Genomic DNA, 22131 nt, shown 5'->3' with positions numbered 1-22131 from the left:
AAAATACTATGATTTAAACATATAACCAAATTTGAAAATAAATAATATAATCAGCATCATATTTCATTAACAGTTGGAAATTCGTTGCAAAGTTGCAGGAGACAAAAATATTTTACTAAAGTTGTGTAATAATGACGAAGATATTCGAATGTATTCAATGTTAGCGAATAGCACGAAAAATGGAGACGTAATAGTTTACACCTATAACAAATTGCATAAATAGTTTACACCTATAACAAATTGCATAAATAGTTTACACCTATAACAAATTGCATATATTAAAATATAATGTTTATATATATATATTATTCCATTTTGAAACATATAAAAGCAAATAAGACTGTCAAATTAGTTTAACATACATCGGCACTACAATGCGTTGCCTGGGGCCATAAGTGAACCGGGAATTATGAGACCGGATGAGACCGGATTTTACGAGGAGAGACCGGGAAATAGTATCGCTTATGTACAATACGAATGCTTTTAATTTAAAGCTGCACTCTTACAGATTGAATGTTTTGACAATTTTTTTGTTTGTGTGTTGGAACGATCCATTTTTTGCGTAAATGCATGGAAACTAGCGATTTAAGACTGAGAGTGCTGTCAAATAGTCAGATCGCAGGTTTTCATATTTATGTTCAAAAAAGGATGTTTTATGCATTTTTTTAAAGCATTAGTAACGCTTTTAGCCATAAAACATTAACTTTCGAACGGAAATATGAAACTCGTGTCAACAGTCTTATATCACTGATATTTAAGCAAAATTTGGCTCATCCAAAGAAAAAAAATACTAAAAAGTTGTGATAACGGCTTATCTGTGAGAGTGCAGCTTAAAATAGAAATGTTATTTATCTTATCCACAGCAAGAAGAGTAGGGCTGTAAATTTGGATCAAGAGTCATTCCAAAAAGAGGCACTCGATCATCACTCAACGGATATTCAGTAAGACTTGACTACTATTTATGCAAATCAAAATTTGCCTACTGGTTTGACTTTTCCCAGAAAAACATTCCATACGATGTAGTTGAAATTAATATATTGTTAAGAGCTGTATACTTACAAATACTAGCTCATAATATCAGCTGATAAGCTGATAAGCTGATACCTTTAGTAATAAAGGAATGGAGTTACTTTGTGTTAGAAAACTCTATATTGAGTATGGGTTTTTTATTAGCTACAATAATGAGCGATCAGGAGTACTTGTTTTTATTATGTTGACATTTCTTGTTTATCCCTGTAACGAGTCTGCCATAGTAAAAAAAATCGTCAAAAGACTCGTCACGGCGAGTATTTACGTTAGATCTTCTACTAACTTTCTTTTTAATAATATACAACCAAGCCAGCACATTTCAGTACCAAAATATGCGTTATTTGTTGATATTTATTCTCATGCGAAAGAGATCAGAAAGATTATGTTATTAAAAAGAGCATAACATCATTATGAATGACAAAATTAACCATGTCATCCAAGTATATGTACAATGCATATTATAAATAATAATCCAAATATCTTCAAGTTGTTGATTTTTAACGAAAAGTACTCTAAAAGTTCATCGTCCGGTGCTTCTGCAGTTTGTACATTTGTTTGCGGCCAGCTCGCTCGAGTGCAGAAAATGGAGCGAGTGCAGCGAGACCGCAGGCCGTGAAAGCTCGCACCATTTTTTGAAGATCCGCAAAATGAATTCTAACTTATTTGGTGTTCGCACTTATTTGACCCACTAGTTCCTCCCTTTCTTAAGTCAATTTTTTTTTTGTCAAAACGGTAAATCTGTGAGAGTGCAGCTTTAAAGCTGTAATTTGTAAACTACCAATGCAGGCCAGGCATCGCAGATGCGTTCTCTGTCTTATCTAGTTAAAGCCCTAATGAAATGGGCCCAAATGGGAAATCAGATGACTATTTCTTTATCAATAAATTCGTGCACTGTTCAATCCTTAGATAAGAGATCGTCTGTGTTAAAGGTTGTGGCTTTGATAGATTTAGCCAATATCTAACTGAATAGTTTACATCATTATTTGTTGTAATGTAAACGTAAATGTTTTGTTAATAGCGTGTTTAAGTAATACGTGCATATTTTCGAATTCACGGGGACCATTTTGGACTTCACCGGTACCAGTTTAGATTTCTTCGGGATTGTTTTGGATTTCAAAAGGACAGTCATGTATGTGTAACTTGTCTTAACCTATGCCATATTCTTTTATGGACGTATACACGATTAAGTCGTAGGGCCGGCATTGTCGTTTAGAAGATCAAACATTAAGGCTACCTTTCTGGAACGAACCGATAAAACCGCCTCCGGTAGGGGTTTCGATAGTTTCAAATACCGGTTTTAGTTTTCGTTAATGAAACGATTAAAACTGGTTTTGGTTTTGTTTGAAACTGTTACAACAAATACACAGTTCGTAAAACCGATATAAAACCAAAACCAGATTATTACCAACAAAAACGCCCTTAGTGTTCAGCGCGAAATGCCGCGCGAATGCCTTTATATCAGCCAATGAGTCACCACGGGTCACAACCGATGTAATCAAACAAGTGACGTTATTTTCTAACTAACTCTTTTTACAGAAAATATATGGAAATATTTCTTAGCCTCTAAAAGCTAAGACTATGGGATGTTCTGCTTCTTCACGTGTGTAATATTTTAGATTTTCTTGTATTTTAATGATATGCAATCTTTGGCCGAATATTTAGCTTTGCTTCGTTCTACAATATTCCGTCAAGTGAAAATTTTGGCCAAGGATTGCATCATTAAAATAAAGTTCGAGTCATATCAGTGAACTCTACATAAATGTTTTTGTTTGAACGGACGTTTCGATTCGAGTTTTAAAACTTACGATTGCTATACTGGCAAACCTCATTTCATCGTCCAAATAATTTTGGCCAGAGCATATGAGATTAGTATATGCGCCGCTTCAAAATTGAAGGACGTTTTCATTGTTGTTTCAAACACTTGAGTCATGTTCAGTAAAGGTCTTAATTTAGGCTTAAGATCGTAAATTTACAGGCGATATCTCGATTTTGGAGTTAACGATATCGTAAGTGTATTAATATATAACGCGTGCGCGATTAATTTTTTGATCTTCTGAAAATATGAAACAATATAGATATGTTTTTTATTTATAACATGTTGGGGATTGTTATTCAGCTATTATAATATCTATCTTCAAAATAAATGAGAAAAAAGTATATTAATTGCATAGATTCTGCTTATAATTTTAGTTTAAGCCTTCTATAAGTGACACCTCCACCCCCCCCCCAAAAAAAAAAAAACAACAACAAAAAAAACCGTGTATTTGTACACAACCTCTGTTAATTGATCTTAATCTTATTGCCAATACGGCTTATCAGATCTCCAATCTGAGTATCCTGCTGTGCAGTTTTTGATGTTTTATTATATAAATGGACCCTGAATGGCCCTGAGCCAATAAACGAATACACAGGAAATTGGCCCCTACTGTGACACCAGTGTAATTAGCAGGAAATGCACAACAGGGGACTATCATGCCAAACCTTCCTTAAAGTAAGCCTTTAAGGTGTATGACTAAGACGGCTCTTGACCGATGAGTTAGAATAGGATTGCCATAATAAAATGGCGGCAATAATATCATATATTAATATCATTGATAACATTTATTTTTGAAGTACCTCGTTATATTTCATGATAGCGTTGAAAGGCTTTAGGCGGGACAAGCGTGATTTTACAGTTATTGTAACCGATAAGAAATGTAAACTGATGATATATCATTGTTTAATACAATTAGTTAGTTGCATAATAATAATAACTGATAAACCGAAATTTACTAGTCTACAATATGAATATTTCTTTCATCTTTCAAGCGAATTGCTAGTGTAAAGTTAATTAAAAAAGTTATGAAACCCGATATAGGCTAAGGACGTATTGACTATTTGTAGTAAATAAAATAAGACAGGTTATTTTAGTCAACACATTTCAATTTTCGGCGTTATTATCTATTCCCCTCGTTTCCTCACTTAAATTTAATTAAGATTCTTCGGTTTGCTTTCAAATTAAGATTAACATTGCACTCTTATCAAGTATTAAAATAAAGTGGTATTTTGATTCGCACTATATTAAACCGCATAACACCTCCCATAAAGTCCCATACTGTAACCCCGGCGCATTAATGCTTTTAACGTGTCATTTCCAAAAGTAGATCTGACGATACCTTATTTCGGTACTGAAGTCTGTAAGCCTCTTATTAATATGACTAATAATCTTATCGGATTACTCGCTGAATGGGCCTTGCCCGAGTGCGAGTATAAATAGACTCAAACAGCCATCCAGCACCCCTAATAATGTACCTTAGGGTAATCCCAATTTGACTGGGAATTGCAGTCACTTCGAACTCATTTCCCTTTTTGGCATTTAAATATACTTTAAAGGGGCACACAATATGTTGATACAATAAATATAAATAATAATACAGTATATGTTGAACTTATAGTGGCACTCTTATTCAAAATCAATACATAAACATGTATAACAAACATCAATTTTGACTGATAAACCTAAAACAACTTACTAAATAATACATTTATGGAAAATATTAATTACTGATAACAAGATTGTAACCATGTATTTAATAGCAGAAAGCGCAAAAATATTAAATGATTGTTGATTGCTAAAAGATTTACTGTGGTTTACTATGGTCTCATAAGGTTGAAAAACCGTGTTTTATGCTCATTTTTTATATGCTCGGTATCCTTCATAAGGACAATTGTTTTTGACATTTATTCATCCTATTTGGAATATTAAAACAATATTATTAATTGTGGTAAATCTTATTTTTGAGTAAGAGTGCATCATTAATTATAATGATCAAAAACAAAACAAATGGTTTGAGAACAGATAAAAAATATTAGCCTTTATAAATGTTTGTCTTTCAATTTACTACTACGTGGCTACAAATTCCCATTATAAAAATGCTACATAATAACAAAATAAATATTTGTTTTAGCTGCACTCAAATAATATTCTTTTTTGTTTTGATCATTAAAGTCAAATGAAGGTAAACATAACAATGCATTAAAGGCCTAGTTTAATCCTTCTCCAGTTGTAAAAAAACAAACAACAACAACAAAACGTGTATAGTGAACAACCTCTGTGTATTGATCTTAATCTAATTGCCCAATTGTCTTATCAGATCTCTGATCTGAGTATCCTGCTGTGCAGTTTTGGAGGTTTTATAGTGGAAATGGACCATAAATGGCCCTGAGCCAATAAACAAATACACAGGATATTGGCCCCTACTGTGACATCAGTGCAATTAGCAGGAATGCACAGCAGGTTGTCATGCAAAACATTCCTTAAACTAGGCATTTAAGAATAAAAACAATTAAATCGTTTCCCTATAAAGCTGCACTCTCACGGATTTAACGTTTTGACAACTTTTTTTTTGTCTTGGAGCCATTTTTTTTGCGAAAATCTATGAAAACCTATGGAAACCAGTTATATAAGACTGCTGACAAAAAAGTTAGATCGCAGATTTTTATATTTAAGTTCAAAATTGATGTTTTATGCATTTTTCTTAACCCGTTAGCCATAAAACATTAATTTTCGAACTGAAATATGAAAATCTACGATCTGATTTTTATTATCAGCAACCTTATATCATTGGTTTACAGATATTTACGCAAAAATTTGCTCTTTCCAAGACAAAACATAAAAAAGTTGTAAAAGTGGTAAAACTGAGAGAGTGCATCTTTAAGTCGTGATAAGATGAAGCCATAATGTAGCCTAATGTTGCGGCTTGATCTTTAAACACTGAAATCAATAATAACCACATTCTACTATCACATCAACCATGCGCCTTTAAAGGAATAAGGACTTGTCACCACGTACAGAGATATAGCTATAGTCTGATTAGATATTGGCAAATAGTATTCGCATCATTATGTATAGATTGTTGACATATGGTACGCTTAAAGATATTCACTCAATAAAACTGACAACGCGATAGTGTTGCGAAGTATTACGTTTTATAAAGTTGCTGCTACTTGAGTTTTTCTAGGCATTACTATAGTACGCCTTTTAGAATATGAATAGGATTAATTTGAAATATTGCTGAACTTATTGTTGTATCTATGGATGGACGAATAAACGAGAAAGGTACACCTTCATTTTTATATATGTAAAGATAATTGTTAGCTCTGTTTCAACGTTTTTTTTAAACATTTTTACGTTAAACAATATAACATATAGCCATAAATTTGTAAAACTTTTTATTATATATATTCGATTTATAATTCAGATACAGTTTTCCAGATCAACGATTCATGCATTATTGTTTTCTTTTCTTCGTATTGTATTTTTCTTGGACATTTCTTGAAGTCAATGCCTAGTTATTTCAATGCAGCTAGTAGTGGGCGGATTGTAAACGTCCTCGTTCTTGACTTTAAAATCGTTACTGTTTTTGGAATTTTATGGATACCCGTTTGATCTGCTGTTTTTAATCAAAATTTTAGACAATTATTTCAGCTGTACTTCTTTAAATTAAAATATATGAGCACTTTATCAAATAGTTCACGTTTAAACGTTTAAACGCGATGTTGTTAAACGATTGTTAACAATAACAAAATTGAGCAATTGGCCTAGTGTCATTTTCATATCAGGGACACGTCAAGGATTTGCCCTATCTTAATGATTTTGGCGTTTCTATTATATCGTCCTTTCTTCAAAACTGTTTCATTAAAGTAACTCGCTCATGGTTCAACTTGGTAAAATGCACTTTTTTGAATTAATCAAGAGTGTTAAAACAAAATACCAAAAGCTGGAACCCTTCAGCAAATGTTGATATTTGCTCAAATATCGTCTTTGAAGACCTCAATTTTCATTAGCGTTTATTACGCGATTGAAATGTAATTACGGCAGTGGTGTTGCGTGATTGGTTGATTGACATTATCACGTGATGTTATCAATGTATCCGTAACAGTTCAACATATCCACCATCTTTGTTATTGTGTCTGTGGCCGTGTGGACTACCTGGCTGTTTTCTACATTTTTCTTGACTTGACCAGTGTGGGTTCGAACCCCACTAAAACCAAAACACTTTTTTATAATGTTTTTTAACTGCATTTTTTCTGCAATTTTGACATCATAGTGTAGATTAATGATAAAATAAGTGTTTTCAGATGCATTACCGGGAACACTAGTTTTTTGTCCAATAACTTGAGCGAGTCACTTTAAAGAGATAACCCTATGTTCTAAACAGGCACGCGTCAACGATTAATCTTGATAACGTATATTAAACACAACGACCCACTGGGTCGTGAACAATTATTGTTCTGATTAGAGTTTGTGTTTGTACATTGTTCTACTGTCGAATAGGTGCAATAGAAACAATAAAAATACGATAATGGAATATAATGAAATCTTGTATAGGGACAAGACCAGATGATAACACATTAACACTAAGATCTTCCTTAAACGCCTAGTTTAAGGAATATTTGGCATGATAATTTACTGCTGTGCCGGTATCGCCTCTTTATTGCGCTGGTGTCACAGAAGGGGCTAATTTCCTGTGAATTCGGTTATTGGCTCAGGGCCATTTAGGGTCCATTTCTATAATTACACCTCCAAAACTGCACAGCAGGATACTTAGATCGGAGATCTGATAAGTGGGATCAAGGCAAGTAGATCAAGATCAATACACATAGCTGGTGAATCCCTCTATAAGTGACCCCCCCCCCAATCGTGTATAGTACACAACTTCTGTGTATTGATCTTAATCTTATTGCATAATTGTCTTATCAGATCTCTGTGTTAGATACTAGTTAAATCTGGCATAAGGCTGGTCAAACATCTCTGTCCTCTGTAGAAACCATAAGCCAAGCATTTACAAAAGAAATTGACAGAATAAGTAGTTATATTTGAAACAATTCCCTTCCTTAAGTATATTTTATTTGTCAATTATTTCCTGTCCGCCACAGCCAAATTCAAAATACCCCCTGTGGCAAATCAACTTTTGCGTTTATATGACATAGCATATCCCTGAAGGCTAATTTTACCCCATTGAGTATTGACGTTTATATATCCAAGGGTTAATCTCGCCGTGTAAACGCCAAGCCACAATAATGCGTATAGGAAACTTTTTTTAACATTTGGATATTCATTTTGTTCCCTAAACGCCCCAAGTCGACTGATTCATACCAATGTAAAATATATTATTCAACTGTAACTCCACAATATTTAACACTGTATTGTTAAATAAAAACACAAAAATTAAACATAAATTATTTTTAGCCAATACCTTTCTCTTATTACAATCAAGTGTTTTATGAATCACAACTTTTGATCGATTTATCAACAAAGCATCGCCATTTTTGAACTATCTAGCAGGTGCCCGTATCTTTCCGCTCAATATACTTAGCGCTGGAATCTGTCATTCTTGGCTAGGAAAACAACAAGTGGGATATGGACGCGTAGAGTCACCAAAACAAAAATCGTCAAAGACTCTGAAGCGGCTGTTTATATGAACTAGTACACGCCAAAATACCCGTTATTTGATCAACAAAATATTTGTTTCATGGAAATGAATAATACAAGACATCTGTCAAAGACGTTCCGTAAGAAGTGAGACCCATGAGCCACAAACATGTACCTTTTGGATGCCCGATTACCTCATAATATTCTGTTGTCATGTTAACAGGTTTTTTGATGCAGAAAAGGAACAAAACATATCAATGCATATCAAGCTTTTTGGGCGTGCGATGCCCGCAAAATCGGTCGATAGATATGCTGCACCTTCGTCTATTCAATTTACATTTAGTTATCAGCATTCAAATACATTTCAAATGATACCACACGTTATTGGGGTCACCAAGAACTCATTTTTATCAGCACTCCAATACATATCTACAGATACCACAAGTATAGGGGTCACCATGCATTTGTTTTTATCAGCACTCCTATTCATATCAAATGATACCACAATTATTTGGGATTAGCATTGATATAAGAGTGCTGAAAAAATCATATCGCAGATTTCCATATTAACGGTTTTATGAGCCAAAAACATTTTTCTAAGAGCGTTTGTAACGCTTTTAACTATAAAACAGATAAAAAAATAAACGTGAATATGAAATTTTCTATCAGATCTTTTGTCAGCAGTTTTATTGCAATGGTTTCCAGCGATTTACGCAAAAATATACTTATTCAAAGAAAATAAAAACAATAGTTGTCAAAACGGTCAATGTGTGGGAGCACAGCTTAATTAAATTAGAGGTAATTAAGGGTCCCTGATTCGGTAAAAGCTAGTGGTGAATGTGGTAAATGTTTTCATCTTCACTCAGTTCTTGGTTTCACATTGTGATGGCCACACCATAACCTAATCGTACGACAATCAATATACATGACGACATGTGTTAAAGCGGTAGTTAACATGTCCGTTTGATGGTCTCTTTTGACTTGAATGTCACCTGTCACTATCATCAGGGGTATTAATCACAAATGGGCCGATTGTTGACAACTTTATGAAAGTTAACAACGTTTTTTTTATTTTTTAAACTTGAAATATTTGAATTTGTGCTCACATTTTGAAATATAAACGACAACAGCTGAAAAAGTTGTCTCAAGTCTTGTTAGAAATACAGCAGATCATAACTGAGTAAATGTTGAAATTTGCTTAAATATCGTCTTTGAAGACCACAATTTTTATAAGTGTTAATAACGACTTTGGGCGATTCGTTGTTGCGTGATTGGTTAATTGACATTATCACGTGATGTTACCAATGTATTATGAAAAGGTCAATGTATTCATAACTTCTTTTCTTATAAACGACACCTGTTTTTTTAAAATTGCTTAATGTTTAGTACACATGTGAAGCTCTCTCCCCATGTACGGTGTTGGGGGTGGGGGTGGGAGGGGGTGGGGTGGGGGGGGGGGGTCGTGATACACTAGAAATCAGTGTTACTAGTATTTCATAGTATTTGTATATACGGTCAGAAGTGCTGTACATGATATGGAGCTGGAGTAAATGGGGTATATCCTCGATTTTCATTAACCTAACCGACAAATATGTGCGAACACCAAGAGGTGGGGGGGGGGGGGGAGCAACTAACGATTTCATCTATTCTCGAGTGAAAAGCGCAAGGAAACATTCTCAATATCGATCAGCATTTGTCGAGTGATTTACATTGTTAGCAACCGATACACAGCTGTCAGTTTAGTATTCAATATCAGTTTGTCTGACTTTATACGGTGTTTTAAAAGGTTTCTGCAACATATTTATATAGATATGTGTTATACATGAAATGCATTACATAAATCATATACAGTCGAACCCCGTTGGCTCGAGCTCCCAGGGACCGGCGAAAATACCCCGAGCCTCGGAAAATTCGAGCCAAGCGGAATTGTTTACATTCAGTTTAAAGAAATCGCTCTTTTATATCTAGTTCGAGCGAACAGAGAATTCGAGCCAAGCGAGTTCGAACAAACGGGGTTTGACTATACTAGTACTTGAAAATTAATAGATATAAGGCTGTGCCATTGTTGAAGAGAAAATCATTGAACTTATTTTGTGAAAGTTTTTTATGGCTGTTCTACAAACCACTGCTAGTAAAAGCATTCATACAATTGATGATGCTATTAAAGCTGCACTCTTACAGACCGAACGTTTTGACAACTTATAAGCGATATAAGACTGCTGACAAAAATCAGATCGCAATTCTTCATATTTATGTTCAAAACATGATGTGTTTCCTAAAGAGTTAGTAAGGCTTTTAGCCGTAAAACATTAAATTTCGAACGGAAAAATGAAAATCTGCGATCTGATAATTAGTCAGCAGTCGTATATCACTGGTTTGCAGATATTTTCGCAGAAATTGGCTCATTCCAAGACAAACAAATAAAAAACAGTTGTCAAAACGATTAATCTGCGAGATATAAGATCTAAGAGAATATCATTGGACTTATTTCTTGAAAGTATTTTAAGGCTGTTCTAAAGAACTGTGGTCGTGAAGACATTCCTACAATTGATAATGAATCTTTCAGGTCGTGAAGACTAGGCTGTTCTTGATCGAACAAACGTTGTTAAATAGAAACATATCGAACAACCGTTGTCAAGGAGATATATGTTCATTCTTCGTCACTGAGATTTATCGTCGAGCAGCAGCCATGAAGTTGACCGTCAGGTAAAGCTCGTTATATGTTTGAATGGCATTTGTCATTGTTGAAAATTTTATGTCTCGCCATAAATCGTAGTTCTTATCCAAACGCATTCAGCTTGAGCTTTGATGTGATAATCCTTCAATAAAATTAATGCTCTCTTGCTGGTAGGGCCTAAAATACATTTGGTTCGGGTTACCAGACCATACCTCCGAAATAAGCTCCGAACCTACCGTTCTTATAATCAGTTGGTATTTTTTTCTTAGATATAAAAAATAGTATTATTTATTTGTGTGTGTGTTTTGTTAAATTAATATGAAGTTTACAAAACCTTTAAAGCTTGATTCCTAAGATTATTTTAACACCATTCTCCAGTGATGAAAATTACGTTCTAATATAAAGCCTTATAAAAAATTAAAAAAACACTAAAAAAACTACCTACCCTATCTGTTTTTGAAAAGGATGTTACCCTTACTCAAACCATTTTTGTTTGGCCTGGTGAGCTTAGTTATTTTTTAATCTATGTATCGTTTATGCCATTTTCCCATCATTGCATAAGATCGTATTATTAAGTTTTTGTTTAGCAAGTCCTTGTCAAAACTAAAGCTGCACTTACACAGATTGATCGTTTATTTTTTTGTCTTGGAATGAGCTAAAGATTGCGTGAATGTACGAAAACCAGTGTTATAAGAAGGCTGACTAAAGATAAGATCGAAGTTTTTCATATTCTTGATCGAAAATTGATGTTTTATGGCTAAAAATGTTACTAACGCTCTATGAAGTTGAAATTTCGGCTTTGTTTGTGACTGTTAGAATCTGTTCTATTGCGAGATATCTGCTATGACCGAATTAAGGGCGTTGTTGCAAAAATCAGCTGATTCTGAGCAAACAAAAAGACACAACAGTCAATCTGTAAGAGCGCAGCTTTAAACTTTCGATTACTAACCACACTAAACTGGAATGCCATTTCCATATTATTATGACCCATCTTATTAGTGCATTTGCTTAATCCATCTGTAAATGATTGCAAACATTCGTAAATTACTTCTGCATTATAATGTCAGTCAAAGTGTAACTTTTACGGTTAACGCACTCGCTTCCCACCTAGGCGACTCAGGTTCGATTCGTAGCCTAGGTGTTGATATGATTTGTGGTCACCAAGCCGGACAAGTGGGTTTCCTCTGGAAACTTCGCCCCCACCACCTCCCCTTTACCGCGTATCATCGTGTAAAAGAGAGTGATTATGAATATAAATGATGTAATAAATTGTTTCACAATCGTTGTAAGTAAATTTTTTTAAACTAAGCTAACTGTTAATTTTATTTCTTTTAATGCATTTTTTTCTATAGTGTTTAAGCTATATTGTTGTATTATCCAAGTACATGAACGTTCTGAAATTTTACTTTTTTATTTCATTTCAGACTGATTTTATTTGGAATCGCCTTGGTTTTGATCGTGTTATTGAGTCTACAAGTGATGCAGTTGTCACGTGGTTACTCGCATTATCTGGGATCAGGCGATATTAGTATCCGTGCGCATGCGCAAAACATCATGATGCGCACCTGTGACGAGTCATTTCCGCTTCCGGACGGCGTGCGCATATTCCCAGACGGTCGGGAAGTTCACCATATCGCGTTTTTGAAAATTCACAAAGCAGCGAGTGGCACTTTGACGTCAATCATATTTCGATATGGAGCTGATAGACATCTCAACTTTTTAAGACCCAAATGGCTAAATATAATCAGCTCATCGGATACAATTATTGAAAAACAACTGAAGAATCCCGACGAAAGACCATTTGACATCACTACCAGTCATGTGATATACAATAGGAAAGCGTTTGAACGCTTTTTACATAATGATAGCGTGTACATTGGTATTTTACGCGAACCGTATATTCAATTTAAATCTAGCATGAACTACATGGCTCCTAAGTATGTCTACAATATTTCTCAAACTGACCCTATCCAACAGTTCCTTAAGAACCCTTCAAAATATGAAACAAAAAAGCCACGATTTTCATGGATAAACAACCGACAGGCAACTGAATTTGGAACGCCTGATGACGTCATCATGAATAAAAATATATCTGCAATGATAAAATATGTGAAAAAACTAGACAAGGAATTTCATTTAGTTGTGATAGCTGAATATTTTGACGAATCAGTGGTATTGATGAGGAGAATGCTGAACTGGAAGTTTTCCGATATTTTATATAGACGTCTTCATATTCGAGGTTGGGACCGGAAGTTGACTATCCCAAGACCTCATGACCGTTATTTATACCGGAAGTACGCATTTGCAGACTATGCATTGTATGATTTCTTCTATAAAAGACTATGGAGACAAATTAAGTCTGCCGGTGAAGACTTTTTCGCGGAAGTGTTATATTTTAAGCAAATCCGTGATGAAACAGACGATTTTTGTAAAGTGTATCCAAATATTACTGAGACATTTGTTATTGACGCGAACGAATGGACACCTACTATAAGGGTTGATAAAGAGTTTTGTAGAAAGATATACGCCGAGGAAGAAGATTGGGTGAAACATATTAACTCAGACAAATACTCATACAAAAAGCCGTAGAGCAATCCTCCTATCAATAACTTAAAATAATGCTGAAACGGAACAGTAACTGAGACCACGGAGCAGAAAGACATACCTCGGATCATTTACGAAAAAATCATGGAGCAGTAACTGGGACCACGGAGCAAAAAACCCATCACGGAGCATTTACGAAAAAATCACGGAGCAGTAACAAAGAACACGGAGCAGTAACACAGATCACGGAGCAGTAACACAGACAACGTTCGCACGATTTTCGGTAACTTGAGCGGTAGTTACTTCGACAGGCACACGGACTCGTGCTTTGAGACTGTTATTGTGAGCAAAGATTCAAGTTATTGAATACATAGATGGACGAAAATAGTATTATTAAGTATTCTTTTGGATTTTATTCTGATAAGGGAACTTATTAAGACAATGAAGATTTTTGAAACAAATCACCTTTATATGTGTCTAGAAAGAATTATAACGCATGTAAAAGTTCAAAGGATGAAAATGTTCACAGCGAGGATGTGGCTACACCACCCTCACTCCCTTGTTTGTGTTGTTTTTGTCGTTGTTTCTGATTAAAGAAATGATTCCGTATGACGTTAAATACATGTATGTTGTAACTCTTTGTCTATGCATGATGCATTTCAATTTGTTCATTTGCTGAAAACTACGGAAGCTTTTTACTGCCAATTAAGAAAGAAGAACGTTGCAGCTAATTGGTACCTCGAAATTTCGACTTAGTTTAGTTAAAGTGTTAACTCACCTACTGACTATTAGTAGCCTAACCTTCAACCCGAAGTTCCAATAAGTCGAAATTTTGAATTAGTAAATTCTTCTACTAAATTGGCAGACAGAGACGTCGATATATCTGCTTCGATTTATTTCCAGTTAGCACTTACGCGCTTCCGTACAAAACTGATATCATCTGAAACTCATGTTGTGTCATCCGAGTATCAGTGTGCGTATACCACGTGATAAATTACGTCATATATGCTACGTCGGAAGGCAATGTTTTGCAACTTTTCGCTTACTGCACCATTTTAAATGAAACAAAGGTCTATGCATCTTAAAGAGCCCCACCGTTGTTTTATAACCGGAGTTTCATAAGGTGATTAGTTTCATCAAACACTTCGACAAACCTGTTTCCCAAACAATATTTTGACAGTGCTCCGTCAGACGGCCGTATCGTGAAATGGTTTGTCGAAGTGTTATAAGAAACTAAACTCTCAATCAAAATTTGGTAAAAGACCGAAGGTGGGGCTCCGTAAGCGGCGTAGACTGCGCTATGTTTCATTTAAAATAGTAAAGAAAATGAAAAGTTATCATTGTTTCAAGTCTTCAGTCGAAGCAAAATATTGCCTTCCGACGTAGCATTTATGACGCAATTTATCATGTGGTATACACACACTGAGTATTGATTTCATTGCAATAAATGAATTAAGAACCAGGGACTATTAGTATGAGACTCAGGCTCAGAAAACTGATTTTGTTTCTTAAAAATAATATATTTTTTTACAATTGTAATAGGTGGAACCATGATTAGCAGCTTTGCTTCTATAATAGCATATTTACAACAGGATGTAGATTTTGCTTTTTTTAGTCTGAGGGTAACTCAGACTCAAGAAGTTATTGAAATCGGGACCTAAATATATATGGCTTTTTATTGCTTATATCAGTGCCAGCGGTCGTTGTAAAGGTCGTTTATCATGTGCTAAAAATGGCGAATGTAACACTGATGCTGCTGCTGATGTGATGCTGCTGATGTGATGATGCTGCTGCTGCTGCTGATGTTGATGATTATGATGATGATGATGATGATGATGATGATGATGATGATGATGATGATGATGATGATGATGATGATGATGATGATGATGATGTTAATGATGATGATGATGATGTTGATGATGATGGTGGTGGTGGTGGTGGTGGTGGTGGTGATGATGATGATGATGATGATGATGATGATGATGATGATAACCTTTGTTGATGCCGCTGTCACCACTACTCCCGTTGCCGTTGTTATCAATCCCATCACGGTGTGCATAAACGTTATTATGCTAAAATTGATTGAAGGAAACTTTGCTAAAGGACAAATGCCAAAACAATTTTTTCAGAAAAAGAAACAAATCTTTAACATAAAGAACTATAAACTAGATTTGGATCTAAATTTTGGGGATGTCCGGGAAACCGGTAAAAACAGCAACCACATATTTGTTACGCTGTCGCTAAAAGGGGAAAATACCAATTATCTTGTCCAGCAAACTTTCATTTTCTGCTTGTAGCCCTTGACAGAGAAAACGATGAGAACAAATATAATACCGGAATAAGTGTCTCGCTAAAGATGAGCCAGGCTTACTAAGTGTGTACATGCTATTCGCCCCTACAGAGGGCATCGCCGGCGACAAACGTTACTATATTTCGTTAGCGCTATATAAGTAAGTGTACCTTGACAAAATCTCGTTTTCATAACTTTAAAAGTGGAGAACATTTATCTTTTATTAAAGCCTAACAATATGTAACCATTTATAATCTCCAAATTAGATTAACCATGACGTCATGCAAGGGTTTTGTTGCTACATATAGAAAATACCACACACGGCGTGATTTTATTGGCTTACATTCCACCCCATTGAAATTGCCTCATTTGTAAATCATGATAACGATATTTCCGAAGCGAAATTGATATAATTATTCTAGGAAATCTCGAGGATATCTCTTTGTTGTCAAAGTACATAGTAACGAGAACTACGATAAGATAGATAAGAGCACCACCCAGGACCTCGTCCACGGTTGATGTAAAAGAGCGCCACCCCGTACCTCACCCGAGGTTGGTAGATAACTGCGTCACACCGTACCTCGCCCACGGTTGGAAGATAACTGCGCCAACCCGTACCTCGTCCACGGCTGATATAAGAGTTTGCCACCCCGTATATCGCCCACGGTTGGAAAATAACTGCTCCAGCCCGCATCTCCCCCTCGGTTGATAGGTCAGTGCACTAACACGTACCTCCTCTTCGGCTGTTAGAAATGTGTGCCACTCCGTACCTCGTCCACGGTTGATATATACGTGTGCCACCCAGTACCTCGTCCACAGCTGATAGGTAAGTGTGCCAACTAGTACCTCGTGAAAGGTTAATATATAAGTGTGCCAACCAGTACCTCTTCCACGATTAATGTATGTGTGCCAACCAGTACCTCGTCCACGGTTGATATTTAAATGTACCAACCAGTACCTCGTGTACGGTTAATATATAAGTGTGCCAACCAGTACCTCGTCCAAGGTTGATATATAAGTGTGCCAACCAGTACCTCGTCCACGGTTGATATATAAGTGTGTTGCCCAATACCTCGTCCACTGTTGATATTTAAGAGTGTTGCCCAGTACCTCGTCCACGATTGATATATAAGTGCGTAAACCAGTACCTCGTCCACGGTTGATATTTAAGTGTGTTGCCCAGTACCTCGTCCACGGTTGTTAGATAAGTCTACCAACAAGTACCTCTTCCACGGTTGATATATAATTGTGCCATCCAATTCCTCGTCCACGGTTGTTAGATAAGAGTGCAATCTGTATCTCGTCCATGGTTGTAAGATAAATGTGACGCCAAGTACCTCGTGCACGGTTGTCAAGAGTCTGCCAAGCAGTTTCTCGTGCATGGTTGTTAGATAAGTCTGCCAAGCAGTTTCTCGTGCACGGTTGTTAGATAAGTTTACCGCACTGTCTCTCGTCCACGGTTGGAAGATAAGAGTGCCAACCAGTACCTCGTCCACGGTTGAAATATAAGTGTGCAAACCAGTACCTCGTCCACGATTGATATATAAGTGCGTCAACCGGTACCTCGTCTACGGTTGATATATAAGTGTGTTGCCCAGTACCTTGTCCACGGTTGTTAGATAAGTGTGCCAACCAGTACCTCGTCCACGGTTGATATATGAGTGTGCCATCCCGTACCTCGTCCAAGGTTGTTAGATAAGTGCGCCGACCAGTACCTCATGTCATGCACTTTTTTTAGATTAGTGTGCCGCCTTGTACCTCATACAGGGTTGTTAGATAAGAGCGCCGCTCAGTACCTCGTCCACGGTTGTTAGATGTGTGTGCTGCCCACTGACCTCAACCACGGTTGCTAGATAATAACGCTGACCAGTACCTCGTCCACGGCTGCTAGATAAGAGCAATGACTAGTACCTCGTCAATGGTTGCTAGATAAGAGCGCTGACCAGTACCTCGTCCACGGTTGCTAGATAAGAGCGCTGACCAATACCTCGTCCACGGTTGATAGAAAAGAGCGCCACCTGGTACATTGTTTACGGTTGCTAGATAAGAGCGCTGACCAGTACCTCGTCCACGGTTGCTAGATAAGAGCGCTGACCAGTACCTCTTCCACGGTTGATAGATAAAAGCGCCACCTGGTACATTGTTTACGGTTGCTAGATAAGAGCGCTGACTAGTACCTCGTCCACGGTTGCTAGATAAGAACGCTGACCAGTACCTCGTCCACGGTTGCTAGATAAGAGCGCCACATGGTACATTGTTTACGGTTGCTAGATAAGAGCGGTAACTAGTACCTCGTCCACGGTTGCTAGATAAGAGCGCTGACCAGTACCTCGTCCACGGTTGATAGATAAGAGCGCCATCTGGTACATTGTTTACGGTTGATAGATAAGAGCGCTGACCAGTACCTCGTCCACGGTTGATAGATAAGAGCGCCACCTGGTACATTGTTTACGGTTGATAGATAAGAGCGCTGACCAGTACCTCGTCCACGGTTGCTAGATAAGAGCGCCACCTGGTACATTGTTTACGGTTGATAGATAAGAGCGCCACCTGGTACTTTGTTTACGGTTGATAGATAAGAGCGCTGACCAGTACCTCGTCCATGGTTGATAGATAAGAGCGGCACCTGGTACATTGTTTACGGTTGATAGATAAGAGCGCTGACCAGTACCTCGTCCACGGTTGATAGATAAGAGCGCCACCTGGTACATTGTTTACGGTTGATAGATAAGAGCGCTGACCAGTACCTCGTCCACGGTTGATAGATAAGAGCGCTGACAAGTACCTCGTCCACGGTTGATAGATAAGAGCGCCACCTGGTACATTGTTTGCGGTTGATAGATAAGTGTGCCACACAGTACCTTCTACACGGCTGATTTATAAGTGTGCCACCCCGTACCTTGTCCACGGTTTTAAATATGTAAGTGTGCCACGAAGTACCTCTAAGGTGGATACATGAACACGCCTCCCATTACCTCCTCCACGAATGTATCTACCAGTACCTCCTCAACGCTTCATAGATAAGAGCATATATCCGTGCTTTGTCCGACGTTGATAGAAAACTGCATCTACCCGTTCCTCGTTTTTGGTCGATAGACAAATGCATATTCCCGTATCACGTTCATGGCTGATAGAACAATTCATCAACTCCTACCTTTTCTACGGCAAGTGCACAAACCCGTACCTCTTCCGCGGTTGAAAGAAGGAATATTGTTAATGATAGCTTTTGGAGCTAATTCAGTGTAATATATTGCACTTTTCACTGTAACTCACAATCGTCGACCTTTATCACTTGTATCAACCCGTACCCCATCTACGGTTTCAAGTGCATCTACCCGTACTTCGTACATGGGTGATAAACAAGTGCATCTACCCGTACCTCATCCAATGTTGATAGACAAGTGCATATACCCGTACCTAGTCCAATGTTTATAGACAAGTGCATATACCCGTACCTAGTCCAATGTTAATAGACAAGTGCATAGACCCGTACCTAGTCCAATGTTGATAGACAAGTGCATCTACCCGTACCTAGTCCAATGTTGATAAACAAGTGCATCTACCCGTGATAACATGAGGTGATAATGCCAATCAACCAATAACATGAGGTGATAATGCCAATCAACCAATAACATGAGGTGATAATGTCAATTAACCAATAACATGAGGTGATAATGTCAATCAACCAATCACGCAACAATAAATATGTTACTAATTGATAATGAGCGTTGATAATGCTTATGAAAATTGTGATCTACACAGACGATATTTGAGTAAATATCAATATTTGCTGAAGGGTTCCAGCTATTGGTATCTTTAATAGTTTTAACATTCTTTATACTTTGCTTCACTTTATTTCGTTAAATAAATCGATTTTACTAATACCTGAGCGAGTACCTTTAATCTGACTATACACATTTTAGGAATTCGACCAAAGTTAGGAACTGACTTAAGATGTTTTATGAATACCGCCACAGTCTTTTAAATCATTCAGAGAACGAGCTTGTCGAAAATAATGACAGTATTGTTCTGGAATGGGAAAATACCTTGCATTTACTCAAGCCAAATCACATTTTCTAGTTGTAGCCCTTGAACGAGATACTGTTATTCATTCCAGAAAAAAGTGATTGTAATATTGTGTGCTGTTCTTCATTTTGGTTTGTGGTTATACCACACTTCAATAGCCATACCCCTTTCTCCTTTTCTAACTCCAATATCAATTAGGTATTAAGGTTTATAAATAATCATGGGAGAACTGTATCTAGTACCTAATTACAATTATCATATTTTTAAGATTCTTAAAGTGACACTCTTTATGCAAAACCAATACATACACAGTTATAACAAACATACATTTTTAGATTGTAACCGTGTATTTAATAGCTTAAAAAGATAAAAGATTTACTGTAATGTATGTACTATTGTCTCATTAAGTAAAAATATCGTGTTTACTGCAACTTTCTTTCAAATTAAATTCGGTATCCTTCATAACACGGCTGCGAAACAGTGGCTCCAGCATTTTTAGGAGCTGTATATAAAAAAGAGCCAATGACACTTCCGAGCTAGAGCAAAAGAACGGAAATCATCATAAAACGAAAGTATGACTCGTTATTTTTATCTAATATCACAATTTTGAGGGCTTATTTGAGAAATCGGGGAATGCAGTGCCATATAAATATGTTTAATCTTCACACGTATTTCGGTTATTTTGTAACCATATTCTTTATGGAGTTATAAGACCGACTTTCCAATCAAACACATGCATGTTTACAAACGAAAGTAGAACATTTTTACCAATTTTCAGCTGAATTTCACTCAAGAAGCTTACATTAAGGATAAAACCAGTATTATCGAGTGCTTTTATTTTGTCGGGAATAAAAATGACCGCCTGTTTACCGGAATAAGCATATTCATACTCCTTTTCTGGGTTGAGCTTGAGCCAAAAGCCAGGGAGCATGACACTCATTTTAGATATTATATGAATACTTTAACAAGTGTGAATATGTACTCGTGTGCTGGTGTATAAGCTTATTTATACTCGCACTCGGGTCTTGCTCTTTTGTGGAGTGCTCCGATAAGAGTGTTAGTCATTTTAGGCCTTTGGAGCATAATGCTCAGACACTGTAACCCTGGTTAGAGATACCTTGGTCCTTTAACGTGCACTAGTATATAGCACAGTTACACGGGACCCTCATTTAACGTCCTTCCCGAAAGACGATTTGTATTGTTAGTGATGTGGCGGGGAATCGAACCTGCAAGCTCTGGATTGGCAGTCAAGTGTTTTACAACTAGACCACGGATCCGCCGTAAATGTGTTCATCTGACCTTGGCTATTTACCAAATACCAGTCAATACAGCCAATTGGAATTGCCAGTGAGTGTACTGCTGTACAGTCCTTTACATAATGCTTATGGCTACCACACCTATGATAACAGCTCTTGTAATTCTCGGTCTGCTCCATCTGAGGACATTCTGATGTACAGTCCTTCACACAATGGTCATGTCCAGTACACCTTAGCCAACAACCCCTGTAATTGTTGGCTACTATTGGGCGTCCAGGTCGGTAAATTCATTGGCCCCAAGCTTCCTCTGTGGGAACTTCCTGACTGTCTTCTATATCTTCTGTTTCCACAATAGCAGGTTTGATAGTGTTGCTGTGTGTGTTTAGGGCTGTCCCGCTGCTGTTGTTGTTGCTGCAATAAGTCAATCGTTTTGTTGAGCTGTTTGTACATGTCCAAAGTATCATTAAATTTCTTACTCATATTCTCCTTTAGGTCTTCCAAGTCCTTCTTTTGTGTTGACGGAGTGTTCTGTGCCGCATAACAAGTATGTTTTGTTTCCGTCTGATTGGTTTGGCCCTTCATTTCAGCTTCAAGTTTCCTCAGCTCAATCTTGAACATATCATAATCTTTGATAGTTTCAACTTGAACTGGGCAACATGTTTAAAATCAATTCTCAATCCGTGATACAGTAATCCTCTCAATAAATTGTCATCTCCCTGCTGAACAGCTCCAAGTTCCTTTCCTAGTGCAAATAATTAATCAAGCTTGGATGCATATATGTTTTCGGGATCCAATCCTTGAGAGCAGGAATACAAATTTCCTTATCAAAGACTCCTTAGATTTAATGTTCCCGAAAGTTCTATTCATATTCTTTATTACTTCCACCACTTTC

The 22131-nt window shown here is 36.8% G+C and overlaps 1 protein-coding gene across 1 annotated transcript; it reads left to right on the top strand.

Annotated features, from left to right (window-relative positions):
* The first annotated feature begins 5991 nt into the window (after positions 1 to 5991).
* On the top strand, positions 5992 to 14630 carry LOC128237560 (galactose-3-O-sulfotransferase 3-like). Its single transcript, XM_052953155.1, has 3 exons — positions 5992 to 6127; positions 11010 to 11149; positions 12545 to 14630. Exons 2-3 carry the CDS (start codon positions 11133 to 11135, stop codon positions 13707 to 13709), a joined length of 1182 nt encoding a protein of 393 aa, XP_052809115.1. The 5' UTR covers positions 5992 to 6127; positions 11010 to 11132; the 3' UTR covers positions 13710 to 14630.
* The last annotated feature ends 7501 nt before the right edge of the window (positions 14631 to 22131 follow it).

This window comes from Mya arenaria, chromosome 1 (genome assembly GCF_026914265.1).
Source record: "Mya arenaria isolate MELC-2E11 chromosome 1, ASM2691426v1".
Taxonomy (NCBI): Eukaryota; Metazoa; Mollusca; class Bivalvia; order Myida; family Myidae; genus Mya; species Mya arenaria.
Note: the sequence above shows the minus strand (reverse complement) of the source record. Positions and strands in the feature narration are given on the sequence as shown.